This window comes from Pinus tabuliformis, chromosome 5_2, assembly GCF_031772625.1.
Source record: "Pinus tabuliformis cultivar Carrire ecotype Pingquan chromosome 5_2, CPIR1, whole genome shotgun sequence".
Taxonomy (NCBI): Eukaryota; Viridiplantae; Streptophyta; class Pinopsida; order Pinales; family Pinaceae; genus Pinus; species Pinus tabuliformis.
In genome coordinates this window covers 404,945,115-404,964,242 of record NC_142306.1, presented here as the reverse complement: position 1 = coordinate 404,964,242, position 19,128 = coordinate 404,945,115, and the positions used below count along the sequence as shown (strand labels likewise).

Genomic DNA, 19,128 nt, shown 5'->3' with positions numbered 1-19,128 from the left:
TATTATTAGGAACTGAGAGTCTGAACAATAATTTAATTGAAAATCTATCATGTAAAAATTAATTAGATGGGATAAGTTTTGAGGCCATATTATCCAAGAAATATACCTCTAATTTACGAGTTCTAGGCATTGACATGATATTGAAAGCGGTGAAATTAGATATCAAATTCCAAACTGTTTGTTGATAATTCCTAAGGTGTTCGGAAACACAATGAATAGTGTTACGTGCCTCTCTTACGATGATTTTGGAATCATCAAATAATTTAATTTTCTTCACACCGACATCAATTTATTTCTTTAAACCTTTAATTGAGCCCTCATATTTAGATGCATTATTAATGCATTGAAACTTTAACCTACAAGCCAACATGATTTTGTTCCAATTAAGCTCTTGGATAATACAACCTAATCGAACTCATTCACCATATTTATATCCATAAAATGTAAAGTCCAAAAATGACTATTTACATCTAATTATCTATTTTCAAATTTAAACTCTATACATTTGGACAAATTATTTTGAGAAAAATCTCAATATTAAACTGTGTACGTGAGTTTGTAAAAGGAAACTTCTTTGTAGTAAAATCCCTAAAATATGAATCAAAATAATAATTTCCAATGATAAAGTTTGAGAATAATACTTTTGTATTTTCTTCATTGATTCGGTTACACTATATTTGTTGGCTTAAGGGGGGCCTGACCCAGGTTCAGAGTGATGCACACCAGCCAACAAAACCCTAACTGCTGGCCCTTTCGGTAACAACCTGCGTAGCGCAGGCTGCAATCTCACCCGAAGCAGTATTGGGAGATGCTAGAACCAAGTTTTTGCATCCAGAGGCCTGTGTGATGGTCTTCCCGAGGATCTATAGCTTAGATTTGCCTTCATGCAGATCTATTCCTTCCAACTTTCAACTACTACAACTCTATAGAATTGGCCTTTAGGTCTTCTTGAAGGTACACAATCCTACTTAACTTGCATAAAAGATACAGATTCACTACTTTCGCGCAATAAATTGTATCCCTAGATTTGCCTTCTCACAAATCTACTCTTTTCCGAACAGTTAATTACAAAAAATCTATATAATACTTCGTGAAGATAGCTAATTACCCTTATCAAGCATAAATGTTATAGATCCACAGTTTCGCGCAGTAAATACACTTTAATTCATAGAAAATAAATCATCGAGAGAAGATGCATATCTTAAATAGAAAAAAGGAACAAGGCACAAATGCAACATATTCGATCCAAAACAGTCTTTATTAGATTTAGCATTCAGTTACAGAGTCTTTCCACCCTGTGCACTCAGCTACATAGTTACCAACGTCTTCGGGCACCCAGCTGCAAGAGCCTTCCCCTTTCACCTAAGTACAGGAAACATACCTTTCCTGCCTTAGCACCTTGCCCTTACAATGATTCTCTATCAAAAGTTATGTCTAAGACGCGCTAAGACTCAACTATATATATCTTTTTTATTACAAATACCATGGCCCGCAGCCCATGGGTGAGTCTCAAAACTGACCTGTCACCTACCCATATAAGGGAATAATGCCCCTTTGACTCTTACTTAGCTTTGCGCTCCGCTTCCTTATTTCGCGGAGAATTTACATTATTTTACAAAAACTATTACAAAATTGTCAAAAATTTACCCTAGGGACCTTATCCCAACAATATTTCATGCTCTACCTCAATTTTATTGGACTTATCATTATATGGTAGCCACAAATGAGACTAGTAAATGGAAAAGTATCAATTTAGTTTCTCATCTAGTCTCTACTTAAGAGCAGACTATATGATTATGGAATTTCAACAATTATTATATTGATTATTTAGTGAAATTTAGGATTATAATATAATGTAATCAAAACATTTGTATTTCACCCAAAACCTTGACTCTTGACTTATCAAGTTGTACAATTTGAGTATTGAAACTTCATGGGTCCAACATTTATTTTTTAACATACTGAATATGGCATGATATTAGATGAAACCCCTGAATCTACTAGATAATAATGTACATTTCAATTAAATATATCAAAGGTTAACAAGAAAGGAGGAGTATGGGAAATTTTCTTTATCCCAATCAACACATCACTTGTGTTTGTTTTTCTATGTTGGCTTGAAGATGAACTAGCAACATACTTCTCCTTGTCTTTGAATGTGGGAGTAGAGGTATGATTTGAAGCATTCTTAATATCTAAAGATTTGGATAATTTATTATTTTATTGCTTGAAATTTGATCATTCAAAGAAAGAGATATTTTCAACAATTCACTTCATATCCATTATGATATCATAATCTAATTGATCAAACATAATGAATGTCCCAATAACTGTTTTATCTTAAGGTTGTGTCTTTTGGGTGCAGAAGTAGGAGGATTTGCAGAAGTAGAAGAAGGATTTGGGGCAATAGAGGAAGGTCCTTTCTTCTTTGTATGGACATCATAAACCTCTTCAACTTGTTCTTCATGATAATATATTATCCCTTATACCACATCCCAACTTATAGAAACTTCAAACATTTGTTGACTACTCTCATCATCATCATATTGTTTTTCTTCTTATTATGGTTCTTCCTCATCATTCTTGGTAGAAGCCACTTGGTTTTAGGAGGAGGATCATTCATTCTTCATCTTGTATAGCTTAAGCTGGTTTTTTAGAATTTAAAAATATTTTCCTATGCTCCATAGGGGATTTAGTGTCGATGCTCATCATTTCTTTCTCAAATTCTAGATTTTCCTACATAGTTTCCTTTAACGTTGTTTTGGCTACTCTTTAACAAAATTGGAAATTGACGAGGAAAGAGTGGTAATATAAAACTCAAGCAAAACATATATTTCAAGTCTAATCCATAGGGGATTTTAATCAGTAATTGTTAGAAACTTTGATTAAAATATTTGTTTTTTTCCTTTTGATTCATTTTTACCTTAGAAATTTCTATAACTAATGTGGCAGGTGATCTATCATCAACAATTTTTTTCATCAAAGCTTCTTTAAACTCATCCAATTTCTTATAGAGGCATTTGGAAATGCAAAGTACCATATAGAATATTTCCCGTCAAAAGTAAAATGGAACATATGACATACAACATCTTCGTGTTGTATGCCCATAAGGTTAGTTGCCAACATAAATGGAGTAATATGATCTTCAAAGGATTGTTTATTATCATGATCAAATTTGAGAAGGAACTTCTAAAGATGTTTTAGTAAATCATGTTGGACACCAAGTGCTTTAACAACACCTAAGGTTAACCAAGGTATTCTTGGTTGTTGTTATTGTTAAACCACAACCATTGAAAAAATCAATGAGGATGATTGAGAATTGGAAGGTAGTATGTGATATGGGGGACTATCAATAGGAGTTGATATTGGTGGTGAACCTTGTGATAAGACAAGATCCAATTCTAATAAATAGTCTTTCTGATACTATTCTTCCCAATTGAATAGAGTATTGGTTCTTGTATAGAAAGGTATTTTAGATGACTCTTCAGCTTTTGATTTTACTTCTAACTATTGTAGAGTATTCAACTAATTCCTAATCCAGTTGTATTGCTTGGGATCTGGTTAAAACTCCCAATCGTTTGCATTTGAGAGGTATACCATGATTATTTCCTTGGTGACTTTAGGATTTTTAGTCTCTTATAATAAAAGTTGATATTTATCTAAATATTGTTTTTTTTTTTCTAGGTAAAGTCTACTTCTATATTAAGGAAAGAAAAATATTTACATGGTTTACATCATCTGAGGAGGCCGAGGCCAGTCCTCTAACAGTAGCGACTGGAACTGACTATCGATCCGCTGAAACAGATTTACAAAACCTTGTCCATTTGGATTTTCCTTGGACAGCAGACATTTTGAACATGGACAGACAAAAATACAGACACTGTTTACTTCATTGACTCTAACATTTAACAGGCTTACTGTATTGACCAGAGACATGCAACCATGGTAAGGCTGAGAACTAGGACTGAAAAAAAACAGAAATAGACACCAACAAAGACATTGACAACTTTGCAAAAGACTTAAGAAGAGCACCCGTGGGGGCTTAAGCTGGATGGCTGGGCAACGCTGGTGGCTTCCCCTTCTCCAGACTGGGCGAGTCGAGCCAGATGACGAGATCATCGCCATTCTGAAGCTGCCCTTCCGAGCCAGGCTGAATGGAGTCATGGCCCTCTTCCTTGCCCAAAGCACAATTGAAAGGCGGCAGAATTTCTTGCACTGACGCGGCTTGAGCCGAGCCCTTCTGAGCCAAGACTTACTGAGGCTGGACATTCTGCGTCATGGCATCCTGGGGACGAGGAGTACGATATACCATGCCATTCATGTCCCCCAGGAGTATGTCGCTGCCCTGGATGCTTGCAGAAGTAGGGGAGGACGAGGAGGGATCTCCAGGTGCCTCCTCCGAGAGATAGACCGAGAAATTGACAATCACATCTGACCGAATGAGTCTGCTGGGAATTTTGAGGCGGAATGTCTGGTATGTATCCTGCAAAACCAGAAACTCCTGCTCAGAACTGGAGGACGAGGGAGGCAGAGCAGCCACAGGAGCAATTGGATTCGGCTCTTCAACTTCATTAGCAATCCGAATTCCTGATCTTCCGCCTCGTCGAGGCACCCCTCTACTACGCGGCATGTCTCCTAACGCAAGGGCTTTGAAGCACTGTTCGACCACCCTGATTCGGCACGCCAGAGTATCCCCTTGCCAATTTCCAGCATCGAATGGCTTGCTCTGTTCATGAAATGTCTGGGCATTCCCATTATATAGCGAATTCGCAGTAATCACCGCAGGCAGAGGGCGAGGATCCATCATCCTTGAGCGCATCGAGTCCAGAGCTGCCTCGCTTGGCTTGAATGCGCCGTCCCTCCTGTTCTGAACTAACTTGCCATCACCTGCCAGGAGCATTGATTTATAACCTTCATCCATCGCTTGTGCGTACCTATCTGTCCTCTCGGCCTCGTCACAAGTGTTGAAGCGAGCGCCTGGCTTAATTGCACGTAATGACACCCGCATCCGGGTGCAGATCCTCTATTCGAGATTTGTCCTGAGAGATCATCTCTCTCAGCTGATCCCTTTGATCTCTGGAAGGTAGGCTGTCTAGTGCTCCTTCAAAGTGGTTGTCTTTTGCCTCCACTCCAAGGTTGGCTAGTAGATCAGCCAGCTTATTCCCTTCTCTTCTGGTGTGCTTAAATGTAATAGCTTGGTTCTGAGAGAGCCAGTGATTGATCAGCTCCAACCTGTGAGCCATCCTCCAACTGCTACTAACTTTATGAATTGGAGAGCCATTTTGAAGCTTTATGGCCATTCTGATTAAGATCTGCGAGTCTCCTTCTATGATGAGGGGAAATAGATTTTTCCTATGTGCTATTTTGAGTCCTCTCCATAGACCTTCCAATTCCGCTGAGTTATTAGTGTCCCAGCCTATCGAACCCATGAAGATTTCTAGAGGATTGCCATCATGATCCCTGAATACTCCTCCATAACCTGCTTGTCCTGGGTTTCCTTTGGAGGCCCCGTCGAAATTTAGTTGGATCATGTCGACCGGAGGTGGAGTCCAGGATCTTGCTTCCTGATTGAGGCGAAAGGGGTTTCGGCTGATGTTTGAGTTACAGTTTATCCGCATTTTCCAATTGTCCCAGACCGCTTTTTCTTTTGGCAGAGTAGGAAAGTCTTCAGGATGCCAGTCTTTGAGTGAAAGAGTCTCCATTATGTTTTGATGAAAAGTATTCCACAATTTGTCTGGCGGCATTGATTTATCTTTGAAAATTCTCCGATTGCGCTCTTTCCAAAGATTCCACATCAGTAGACCTGGAATGAGTTGCCACAATGCTGTGAGAAGAGTGCTTTGAAAAGGGGTTTGGCCTCCTTTGTTAATGGTTCCTTTGAGGTCGTTCTGTTCTCTTCTTTCAATTTGACAACGGAAAGCAATCTTTTCCCACAGTTTCTTTCCAACTGAACAGTTCTGCATGAGATGTATTGTTGTTTCCTCCTCCTGTCTACACATGTGACATATGGATGGTCCTGCGAAACTTCTTTTTCTAAGGTTGTCCCATGTTAAGATTCTGTTGTGACAGAGGAGCCAAAGAAAAGTGGAAACTTTTGGCCAATTGGCTTTGTGCCATACTTTTTCCCATAAGCTGCTTTTATTTATCTGCCCTTGTATGATGATATTGTAAGCCTCCTTGGTGGTGAAAATTCCTTTTTCTCCATAGCCCCATCTTAAGATGTCCAGTTCTTCTGAAATGTTTATTTGCCTCTTTTGAAATTTTGCTTCTAGTTTTTGCTGAGCAGGTCTTGAGCTGTGCGGTATGAGCTGGTAGACATCTTTCCATTTACGGTGATCCTGTTCAGCGTCGTCGGTCCAGAAGTGCTTGACTTTTGCCTGCTGGTCTGTCTCCCCATCATCAGGTGGGAATTCTTGGAGAACATCTTTGATTTTTGGCAGCTGCTGCCAGGAATCTTCCCAGAACCGTGCTGTGCCTCCGTTCTTTATCTCCCAGAAGCAGTGTTCTTGAATGAGAGATCTGTGTTGTATGGCTGCGTTCCAGATTGCTGATCCAGCACTTGTCTCAGTCATGCGCAGTCGTTCTTCCATTGGGTAGTTGCTAGCATACTTGGCTGTCCAGAGGGATGCCCATGGAGTGCTAGGATAGGCCAACCACCGCCACCAAATCTTGGCTCCCATCGCTTTGTTACTATGCTCAGGATCTCTGAGGCCTATGCCTCCTGCATGTTTGGGCAAACACACTTTCTCCCATTTGAGTAGCGCCCATTTTCGATTTTGTCCTGAGCCTCCCCACAGAAAATTACGTTGAAGGTTCTTGATTTCTTTGAGAACCCATTTGGGTGCAGCAAGAATGGAGAAGAGATAAAGCGGCATGGAGTTAAGAACAGCTTTGATGAGAACTATTCTGCTGGCCATATTCAGCGCTCTATGAGTCCATAGGAATAGGCGGGCCTCTAACTTTTCTAACAGCAGCTTCCAGGAGGAATGTTTGAGAGCGGAACTCATAAGAGGGGCACCTAAGTATTTGGAAGGCAGAGAGGCTGAGGTGAAGCCCATAATACGCTCAATGGCTCTTTGAGTAGGAACAGGGGTATTGAAGAAGAAGATCTGAGATTTGACACGGTTTATGAGTGCACCAGAAGCGTCAGAGAAAGTGGATAGTATGGACTTAACAAGACGAGCTTCCTGGACCGAAGGGTGAGCAAATAGCATGTTGTCATCGACAAATTGATGGTGGGTATGGGTCGGGGAATTTTGAAAAGAGAGCCCTTTTAACCGCCCATCTAGCTTGGCCACCGTGATACTTCTACCCAAACCTTCAGCCATGATGACAAAAAGAAAGGGAGATAAGGGATCTCCCTGCCTTATGCCTCTGGAGGGTCTAAATGTGGCCGAAGGGGAGCCATTGATTAACACTGAGAAAAAAGCTGAGGATATGAGACTGATAATCCATCTAACCCATGAGTGAGCAAAGCCAAAAGCTATTAGAATTTTTTGGATGTAGACCCAGCTGAGGCTGTCAAAAGCTTTAGAAAGATCTAGTTTGAGTAACATACCTGGCTTTTTGGTCAGCTTTAGGGAGTGAATTAGTTCATGCGTGAGAATAATTCCATCCGTTATTTGGCGCCCTTCAACATATCCCGATTGTTCAGGCGAGATGATGAGAGGAAGGATCTTTTTGAGCCTGGTAGCAATGACTTTAGAAACTATCTTATATATCATGTTGCATAGGGCAATAGGTCTGTATTTGTCCGGGGTGTTGGCATCTTCTCCTTTAGGCACTAGGGCAATGAAAGTGGCATTTAAACCCGGGTACATCCATCTGAGCTCTCTGGACTCCTCCACTACCTGCCAAACTTCGTTTTTTATCAGGTCCCAGAATTTGTGAAAGAAATTTGCTGTAAATCCGTCCGGCCCTGGCGCTTTTCCTTCCTTCATGTGCTGCACAGCCTCTTCCACTTCCTGCAGATTGATGGGTTTGATCAGTAAACTGTTGTGCTCCTCCGTTATGACCTTGGGTATATTCTGGGTAATTTGATTGATAGCGGGCAATCTGTTTAAGTCGGGCTCCTGGTGGGCATTTTTGAAATAGTTTATGAATTCCTTTTCAATGCCCTCATGTGTTTCAATCTTCTCTCCCTGCTCATTATTAACATGAGTGATTTGGTTTATCATCCTTCGCTGAACAGTGGATTTATGGAAAAATTTTGTATTCTTCTCCCCGCTTTTCAGCCATCGAATTCTTGATTTCTGCCGCCATAGAATCTCCTCCTGCTTGGCTCTTTCTAATATTTTGGATTCAATGACTTGTTCCTTCGTGGAGAGATCCTCTGTTCACCCTCCATCAATGATGGATTGTTGTACCTTCTTCATTTCAGCATTGAGCCGAGCTTGGTCGTCAAAGATGTTGCCAAAAACTTTGTGGTTCCATTGTTTGATGGTCCTTTTGAGAAATTTGAGTTTTTGTTGGAATCGAGCCATTTTTGCTCCTTCGGACGGATTGAAGTTTGTCCAAGTTGATCTGATGAGCTTATCAAATTCTGGGTGGGAGAGCCAAAATTCCTCAAAACGAAAAGGGCGTCTGAGATTTTTACCTGGTCTATTCCATTGGAGCTCAATGGGCCAATGGTCCGAGCCGGAGAAAGGGAGAATAGAAGCTGTGAATTCCCCTCCGACATGAGTAGCATTATCTGATATCAGAAAGCGGTCAAGGCGTGAGGCTATTTGTTGCACTCCTACACGCTTATTTGTCCAGGTAAAGATGCCGTTGCTGGTTGGGATATCCATTAACCAGTTGCTGTTGATGAACTCTTTTAAAAGGTTGTCCTCATTATTGGTGTTGCTTCTGCCTCCTTTCTTTTCTTCCATACTGGCTATCATGTTGTAATCACCTCCAGATATCCAAAGAGGGAATGGTCTGTCACTATTGAGCTCTGACAAAGAGTTCAAGAGTTGGCTTTTTTGAACTGTATCCTGTGGGAAATAAACATTGGTCAGCAGTCCGTTAGCATTTGTGCCTGTGAGGTGGAATGTGGCCTGGATGAAGTTCTTATTAGCTTGAATGTTGTTGAGTTGGATGATGCGGGCATCCCAGAGTATGGCTAAGCCTCCCGAGGCGCCTTGTGCATCTACCGCTGTGACTAGCCCCCCGGCCAGGCCTTCGCAGCTATTCTTTCCAAAACTGTGGAACTACACTTCGTCTCCTGCAAAAAGAGAATAATGGGTTTTTCTTGCTTCAACATATTTTTTAGGATTCTGCCTTTCCTAGGGCCATTAAGCCCTCTAATATTCCAAGAAATTAACTTCATTGAGAAGGGTGGGGGTTTACATTGAAGTATTTAGCCAGTTTGGCATATCGCCCTGACTCCACCAGTATTTCTCCTATTTTGATTGTTCTTTCTAGGGTTGATTTCCTTCCCCTTTTCTTGCTGTCCTTGGAGATGAACTTGCCGTCCCAAGGGCTTCCAATCTGAACCCCTAGCGAGTATTTCTTCTGTGCTCTGGTTAATACTTCTACTAGGTTGTCGACTTCCCTTTCAGGTATTTTTTCGAAGTTCTTGGTGCGACAAGCTTGTTCCAGGCCCAAGATGTCCAACTCCCCTATGTCCAGGGGTTCCTGGTCTTCCTCCATTATTTGGGGCGATTGATGAAGATCCTCGGTTTCAACTGTGGGTGTTTCAGATGGCTGTGGAAACTCCATATCCATTTTTTCAGGTTGCTTTGACATATTTTTGCTCTGCATTATCATGTTCTCTTGGCTTGTCGTTTTCTGTCCTCCTTGGGTGGATGTTTTTCCTTGTTGCTTTGGATGGTTAGCTTCTTCTTTCTCCTGTTCCTCGTCTGAACCCTGCTCATCATTTGTGTGTAGTACTTCATATCTGTTACTCATTTTGGGCGCTGCTTTGCTGCTGGGATGGGCCTTGGGGTTGCTGGGGGCTTTTTTATTTCCTCTTCTTCTATTGACTACCTTGGTGAATCCATCAGGTGTGTTATTGTCAGATCTGTCTGGAGAGGAGGGTATCTTGTTCAGAGGGCAGTCCCTATAGAGGTGTCCTATATCATGACACTTCCTACACCTAAATGGGACTTGTTCATAATCTATGACTTGAACCCATTCAGAGTCTTCATGAAAGAAGCTTACCGTGTCTGGCAGTGGCTGTTTGAGGTCCATGTAAACGCAGATCCGAGCATAGGAGGTGTGTTTGTAGAGCTTGGTTTCTTCTGCTACCCGTACAAATTTACTAATAGAATTTTCTATCTCTTGTAGGGACTTTTCCTCCCAATATTCCCATGGCAACGAGTAAAGCCTTATCCACACTGGCGCGCAGCTCAAATCTTCTGTATCTAGGTTAAATCTTTCCACCCAGCCTTTGAGGAATAGGCCTGCCGAGTTAAAAAAATAAGGACCTCCCTCCAAGATTCGAGTTCGATCTTCCAAGCAGTTAAAAACTACAATAAAGAAGCCTTTGGCTCCTAGGTGCAGAGATATGTCTCCTTTTGGATGCCATTTGGTGCTAATCCAAATTCTCAGAGCTCTTTCTGTAGGCCAGATTCTTATAAACTTGCCAATCAGTGCATGATCTCTCATGTACTGTATTCGGGCATTGATTCTTTCACTTGGGAAGTACACCTGTGGTCTATTGGTAGCAACAGGTTTGCAAGTTGATGAGCTTGCCTTATTTCTATTCTCTGTTTCAAGATTCTTACCTTTTTGGTTGCATTTGTCCCTTGTGCTGCCGCTGGCGCCTTGTTCAATCTCCCAGTCTTCTGTTGGCCGTGCGCTATTACCCGGAGACGGGGGAGGCTCCTGGCCCTCCCCCTGGGGGGGAATCATTTGATCCTGCCCGGATAGATGCGGCTTTCTGCACCCTGCGCCGCCTTACACAGTCACGGACGCCTGGTTCGACAGGCTTGCCGTCTGCAGGGGACTGCCAAACCCTAGAACCGTGTTCGCTTCTCGGTGTTCATCGCTCCCGTTTGAAGGTGTAACCCTATATATCATATTTATCTAAATATTGTTAAACATATTAGTCAGGAAAACTAAAAACTTGTTCACTCACTGAGGGTGGCACTCCAAGTTAGGGTTGACTAAATAATTAGAGAAACTTGACTAGAACTGACTTCTAATGTAGGACTGAAGAGATGAGTTGATACTCATGGAACTTACATCTATGATATTTATGTGTCTTTCGTTATCATAGGCCCTCCTTGTAGTGTCAAAATTGTTGATGCCTCGAAAAATCCTAACTCAACAAGTAGGATCACCACCCGATTAACACCCCAAGTACGCCTATACTCATTTATTATGGTGATGCCCATCAACATGTGTGCCCAATTTCCACTGAAGGGATTTTTTATTAAACAACTTTTTTGATCCAATTTTGATTTATGTTGTGCCTAAGATGCAATAACAATGAACTAATTTAATATGAAAACTAAACGACTATTCCTAGCCAAACTAAACTATCCCAAGAGCATGTTCCAACTTCTCACCTCGATTGTGAGAGATAGCACAAAATTTGAACCCAAGGCTTCCGGTTTGGTGAGACTTCATTTCCATGGCCATTGCCAATTGAGCTACCCCAAACAGAGTAAATTCTCACATTTAAAGAACATATAATCGTGTTCAACCAAAATAGACCATAAATTGATACAATTCAATTTTTTAGACAATAATGCACAACAAAATAGAGAAACTGTTTTTTAAATGATGTCACTAAAGGAAAGCATTGGAAAGATAGAATAATCCTCTTTCTGTATTCAAATTTTAATTGTAATATAAAATAGTTCAAAAGGGATTTGACAATAATGTACATAGCGTGATATTTAGAATTTACAACCCCTCTCTTAACTGAGAAACAAAAATCTTAATTTAGTCTTATTGACCAAGGAAACCAATAGTGTCTAAACTAAAGAAAACAGTTGCAGATTTTAAGGATTTTAGGTGCCTTCTTGAGTTATTGATCTTTGCTTCTCGACCTCATCGATATATGATATCCACCGGGATTGTAACTATTGAAGGTGAGTGACTTTAACTGGAGTTGGTGTATCCAAATTAATCTTGTAGGAATAAACTTTACTAATTATGGTTATGATATTGATTTTCATTTTTGGAATGATATTATTTATTTATATAACATAGGTTGAGGAATGAATCACGAATCAATTGATTTCTTATTTGAGACATTGTAGATGATTGTAAGTGTCCTTTTTGTTGTTGTTGGATGTTAGCGATACATGAATCACTGAAAACTGCTTATCCACTGAATTTTTCCATGGCTATGACTCAACTTTTGAGACTAGTTTTCCAATGCAATTTGCATTTTCAGTTTTTTAATCTTTGAGATCCTTGATAAAATAATAAAATTTGTTTGATATTTCACTTGTTAGTTACTAAGCTTTTGAGAAACAATTTGTGTGTTCCATTAGTTTTGTATCAATACTAAGAGTCATATGAAAATCTTGAATTTGGTTGAGTTGTTGATAAAATTCTTGTTTAGACTTTCGCATTTGTTTATTTAATTTAATTGAATCTTTCTTAAGAAATTCAAAATCGGATTTATGTTCTTTCAATTGCTTTATCTGAGAAAATAATTGATCAATCACACCATTCTTTTCTACCATTAAAATATTCACAGAGTTGGAAACTGTTTCATAATTGTGAATTTTACTCCTTGAATTGTTTGTTTATGTCTGGTATCTTCCTTTCCTGTTGCTTTTGTTGTATTACATTTTTTGTTGTTGTTGATATTCTTCAATTATCATAGATTTATGTTGCTACAATTTAGCTTTTAAGTCTTCATTCCTTTCCCTTAACGGTTGAATGATATCCTTTTAAGTTATTTACATACCATTTATTTTCATGTGAAAAAGTGCCCATAAAGTTTGTTACTTCATTAACAATTTCCTTCTTACTAAATTTAGAAGCATCCCAAATGATTTCTTGTTTGGTAGGGGGTGCTTGCGTCTCCCCTACCTTTCACCTTTTTCTCTTTGCTTTCACAATTTCTCTTTTTGCGTTGCTGAAGAAGTATCCATTAAAGGATATTTCTGATTCTTCAATAGGTCCAATATCTTCCACATGAATTATTGTGGAAGAAATAATACCTAGATAAACATTTATAAGTATTTTACCGATAATAGATACTGTGATGGCACTTCTATCTTCTTCAAATTTATCTTAATAGAAGGAGATTAAAATTTAGAAATAGGTTATACTTATGGTTGTGGTTTTGTAACTGGTTGTAATTGTATCACTTGAATTTCTTCAGGCTCGGGCATTTCTAGAAGAATTTTTGTTTAAATGTATTCTATTGGCATTCCTTAAACTTGTGTCTCCTCTTATTGTATTTCTTGTGACTTTACTAGTTCTAATTGAATAGACTCAATTAATGAAGGATCTAAAAATATTTTTCTAATTTGTATAAATTCCTCCTAAACCAATTATTCGCCCTCTGGTTGAATAGCTAAAATTTGATCAATTTGCATGGCTTCATGTTGATTAAGCTAATATTTTTCTCCAACACCAAAATCTTGACTCAAATATTGAACTCTTTGTCTTTGAAAAGTTAAGAAATCATATCTTATGAGGTCTCCTGGCACTTATTGAATTTTAGTTAATTCCTCATAAGATGTATCTCTTTGAAACATTTGATCAAAGGCTGATCCTTCATCAGTATAAATTATGAAACCCTTTTGAGTTTTGCAATGATTTTGAACAATTTTCATGGGGTCATGTTTCTTTAATGCAATACAAAATATGGTAAGTAATTATAAAGTTGTTGCCTCTTATTTGGCATGCCTGACATTTCCCAAGGAATTTAATATAAGGGCAAAACCTTTTTTGGTCCATCATGTAATTCTTTGGAAATACCTATGGAGAGGGTTTCATAGGCTATTTCTCTAAGGGAAAGCCTATCTAGGACATATCTTGGCAAGGCATGAGGGGGGCCTTCACAACCATATATTGTTTTGTAAGATAAAGTTTCATCTATAAACCAATCTCTAATTGGGGCAATGTCTTACATGGCTTCTTCAATAAACTTGGAGGGCGGGCTATGAAATAATATATGGTATAAAGGAATCATGAAATTATTGCAAATTTCATAAAAATAGTTAATTTATTTAATGTCCCATAGTTTAGAACAATATATATGAATGGGATCACAATTAGGCTTCCAACTTTATTGCATCAAAGGGAAGGGTGTCTTAGCACAAAATGCATCTAACATAAATGTTGAAATGAATAATTAGGGTACAAAAGTTTGGGGAGCATTTAATAACTTTCTAATCTATCTCTTCAAATTATTGGTAAAAAATAGTTTCTAAATCAAATATTTTATCTTTTTCCATTTCCTAATGTAATAAGGGGACTCATTATGTTCAAAATAACAAGGATTTATGTTCCCCATGTAGTTTTCAAATCATAGAAATAACAGTTGCAATGGAAATTTTCATATGATAATGGGATATAGGTTCTTTTCTTTGATTTTAAATGCATCATCATTTACTCACCACCCTTTAATTAGAGTTTCCATCTCTACGTCATTTTTAATACCTTTCTTTGTAACACAATCCTTAAGGAACACTCTATCATATTTGAGTTCAGGAGTAGGTAACTTATACATAATTTGTAAATCCTCAAGCCAGAATTATATTATCACTTCTCCTTTATTATTTAGGATAGCGTACGTTTTAACATCAAAATGAGTGAGGGTCCAATGCATCTTGTCTAAGTATTGTATTAGAGTAGGCTTGGTTGCAATCTTGTAAAGTGATGACCTTCAAAGATCAATGTACTTGTCCTCATATTCTTGGTATTCATCATTGAAGTCTCCCTACTAAATGTAGTCAAACATATCACCCCATCTCATGGAATTTTTGTTGATTTTGTAAGAAGTGTGAGAAAAGAGAGTTGAATTTGGATTATTTTCTTCATCCTCCAAAGGGTCAACCACCTTTGGTTTCTTTCTAGTTTTCTTAAGAGGAATTTTGGAATGTAAAACAAATTTTAAAACTTGCGTTAGATTAAAATTATTTTAGCGAAAAAATAACCAATAGCAGGGATCTCATCCAAGGTGATCAAGAGATTGAAGTTTCCAATAGTTCACAACCCAACCATACACCATTGGTTGGTTGAGCCATGAACCATAAATCCATGTTAGTTAGTGGTGTCATTTGTCCTACTTCATCGAGACCTTCAAAGATGAGGTACAGTGTGATGTTTTCCCACTCGAAGTTTGTGATGTTATTTTAGGACAACTTTATATGTGGAAAAGCTATGTTGATTATGAGTCTCAACCCCGTAGTGTCGTTGTTACTATGGGGGATCATCTCTATAGGATACAAAAGGTAGTTCTAACTACTTTGATTTCATTGATCTCAGCAAAACAATGCAAGAAGGTAGTCTCCCATACTTCCAAGTTTGTCCTCTCCACTATTCAGACAGAAAGTGAATAATAAGTCATTGCAACCACCATAGCTTCAATACAATCTCTCTCTATAGAACACAAGCATATGGAAAAGCTTGTAGAAGGGGCCAAATATATAGTCACTTCACCTACAAAGGTTCCTCTACACTTCCAAGTCACATATCCACTTACATAGGACAAAAACCTTCCATATGTTCAACATGGCTACAACAAAGCTTTTTACAACTCTATTATATATTTCCAAACATGTTCAAGGTTTCAGACAATAATCCCCATAGATGTCACTTTTTTTACTACATCTTCACCAACAAATACCTCCCATGCTCACGTCAAAGTGGATTGAGCATCCAAATTTGTTGAATGGTTCCAACATTTCCAACAACAGACTCATGATGTTTCCATGTAAGATTAAGGCTACAACTGATCAGATTATGGACACCAAGTTGAAGGGTACTCACCAGCAAAATGTAGAACTCTATCGAGTGGTTGAAGCAAGGAAACTTCTTAACGAAGGAAACTGGTTCTCTAGGAACCAAGTTCAACCGAAATTTCCCCATCTGATAAGGGAACTTGATGTAATGGGGACAATTGCTTCCTTTGGTAGGAGGATTGTCCTAGGTGGATGATAATTATTGCAATTAATAATTACTTTTCTACCAATGTTTGTTTACAACATGTGGTTTTGGTAAAACCATGGATGGTATTTGTAATATGCATGATAACAAACAAAATGAATGACAATAGTGAAGTGAGAATGATTTAGTTTTTACGATCATAATTTAAGATATTCACCCATGGATTTTGTAAACCATGGTATTTGAAATGTAAAAGGGCATGACTCTTGGTGAAAAAGGCACCCGTAAAAATTATAAATACAGGATTTCACCACAAAGCAAACCATGTTTTTCCTCATAATGTAGTCTCATGGTATATTACCAATTCAATAAAAATATTTGAGTTATTTTTATTTTGTTTTTATGAAATATTTATCTTGTGCATTGTGACATATTCCTTTGTCATTCATCAAGCTTCATTCCACAACTTGGATCACACCAACATTAATGCATAGGATCTCATGAGAACTTTGTAGTTAAGCGTGCTTGGAGTAGAGTAGTATTGGGATGGGTGACTTGTTGGGAAATTTTAGTTTTTATTCTTTTGTCACTCTTTAATTCTCATTCCTCCAAGTAGTATTGGGATGGGTGACATGTTGGGAATTTTTAGTTTTTATTATTTTGTCACTCTTTAATTCTCATTCCTTCGATGATCTGGATCATTCACTTCTTGTAAGGTGCTATCCTCATTGTATTTTTCCTCATTTGACCATTTTATTGTTGATTTTTCGTCATTTTTTGAGTTTTAGTGGAATTTTGAAGTTCACTAATTCAATGAAAGTTTCATCCAAGGGTGTCCAAGAGCCCTATATCTTTTAGATAAATTCCTCTTCCTTAAGCCACTCAACATTCATCTTCAAAGGGCCTAATGGATTTTATTATGTAATTTCACCTCTAATGGCACTAGGTTGTGATTGGAATCTCCACCAACAGAGACCCATTTATGAATCTTAATATCCTCCTCAATGGAGTTTTCTAAATATAGGAAATTATCTAAGTTTTTTGCAATTCTAGATTCACCAATCCTTTGGTTTGTTTAGCTTGGAATAACCCTGGTTTTATTTATATCTAGGAGTCATACTTGTTCCATTAAATTCCTAATGAATAACTCAAATAGAGTGTTCACTTGGGTATTTGATCATTATATGTTCGCTGAACCAAGGAAGAAATTTAGATCTCCTCCAAGTACCATCAATCCACCATGGAGCCATCAACTATTGAATAAATGTTCCTAGTATTCATTTCTACTATAGGCCATACAAAATTTAGATAGTTCAATTATTTCTTGTATTCCAAAGATAATAGGGAGGTCCCTAGCCTCTATGAAAGAATCCAAAGATTGAGATAAATAAAAAGATTCCATTGTCCATCATGTAACTAGCCCCTAAATTTTCCATAAGGCATCAATTTTTTTTTAATTCCCATTCATTTAAAATCTTGGAGAGGCCTTGAGTCACCTTTCCCCATAAGGCACAAGTTATTGTAGGAACATTACAAAAAGAATATGTGTTTATATAAAACCTTTTAGGACCAATTTCTTGGAGGGATTGACTAGTCCTCTATAATTAAAGGTTAAAAAAAACTAGTTTGAACTATCCTTAGGATCTATTCCTCTAAGGGCCCTGATCGGATATTGTTATTGACCACTTTTGAATTCAAATTTGGCTTGTTCATGAGATAAGGAGAGAAATTATTTCCTCCCTCTCTATCCTACTTTGGAACCTTTTTATTCAAATAATCCCACATGTCCCTCCATTCCATTGTTGAAAATACTATGTTCCTTATTTCTAAGCCTAAGATTATACTTTTTTTATCTTACAGGGGAAGGATTTATTTGGGTTTTTGGCTATAAAAACTTATCTAAAGGGAGGAGAGAGAGAGATATAGAAGCTTGGTCTCAAAAGAGGAAGTCTCTACTAACCCATCCATGGAATGAGAGGTGTTTTGGGATTTTTGAGATACTATATAGACTAGAGAGTAAATCCCAATGATGATTCACCAAGGAGTGGTATTGATATGTATTGGATAATTATATTGTTTTCATCCATATCATATATTTCCGAGTGGAAAAACAGGAGGAATAAGCTCTCAAAACCATTTTTACCGACGGGTCCCAGTTTGGAAAAACAGGGTTTGAAACCTTTCGGGAACATTGTGAGGCATCAAATGACATTTTGGGGGGTAAATATTTGTCACACTAGCAGAACACATTTTTTTCCTATTCTACACATATACACCTTTCCAATAATGAAAGAATCACGTCAATCAGAATCTGTATGTGAAAGTTATGCCACTCAGAAGTTGACCACCTTGTTTTCACCACCATAATTCGAGAGGATGCCATGTCAACCCCATTATTCATGGAAATGTGGCTATCCACGTTATTATGATGTAAAAGACTCTAGAAGAGTCTATATTGTAACTTTGGTTAAGAGTTGACATAGTCAAACCTAACCACTAGTGGGTTATTGGGATGTGTTATAATCAGGCCACTAAGGAAAATGGGTTCCATTCTTTAGAGTGTATTTGTTCCATAGCTTAGGAAAAATAGCCAAAAAGGATAGGAGATAGAGCACACAAATAATATTTATGCATTGTAGAATCCCACTGGCCATAGGACATACTTATTTTTATTTGCAGCTATATTTGGTTATGCAAACAGCTGACAAATAGATAGATCATCTACTTAAAATTATCCTCTTCGACAGGAAAGCCTCCTTTACATTACATAAATTAACAATTGTTGGATGATACAAATGAAAAGACATCCTTTATATATATAGGAGTCCAAGGGTTCACAATATGATCAAAGCCTACGTAACAATAATAATGTAAGGGCACAACAATAACAATAGTGGGCTTCTATGGGGCACAATAATAACAATATGGGGACTACATGGGCACAACAATAACAATAAGGGGCTACACTAAAAATAACAATAAGAGGATACACTAGTATTATAGGGACCTAACATTCCCCTCTCCAAAAAAGTATTTTCCTCAATGCTTGAGTAGTTCCAGATGTTTCTGTATAAAATTCTCATCCTTCCCCATGGAATCTTCAGCGGGTAAGTTCTTCCA

The 19,128-nt window shown here is 38.1% G+C and overlaps 2 protein-coding genes across 2 annotated transcripts in view; both read right to left on the bottom strand.

Moving 5' to 3' along the window:
* Positions 1-4,982: 4,982 nt before the first annotated feature.
* LOC149159238 (uncharacterized) lies at positions 4,983-10,836 on the bottom strand. The gene is made up of 3 exons (XM_089434238.1): positions 9,331-10,836; positions 8,367-8,975; positions 4,983-8,141 (listed from the first exon to the last, which is right to left on the bottom strand). The coding sequence occupies exons 1-3, from the start codon at positions 10,834-10,836 to the stop codon at positions 4,983-4,985; spliced, it is 5,274 nt and encodes a 1,757-aa protein (XP_089290364.1).
* A 45-nt stretch (positions 10,837-10,881) lies between these two features.
* The window catches only part of LOC149159237 (uncharacterized), a 163,896-nt gene continuing 155,649 nt past the window's right edge, over positions 10,882-19,128 (bottom strand). Inside the window, 1 exon segment of the mRNA XM_089434237.1 lies at positions 10,882-11,010. Within this exon segment, the coding sequence (XP_089290363.1) occupies positions 10,882-11,010 (129 nt within the window).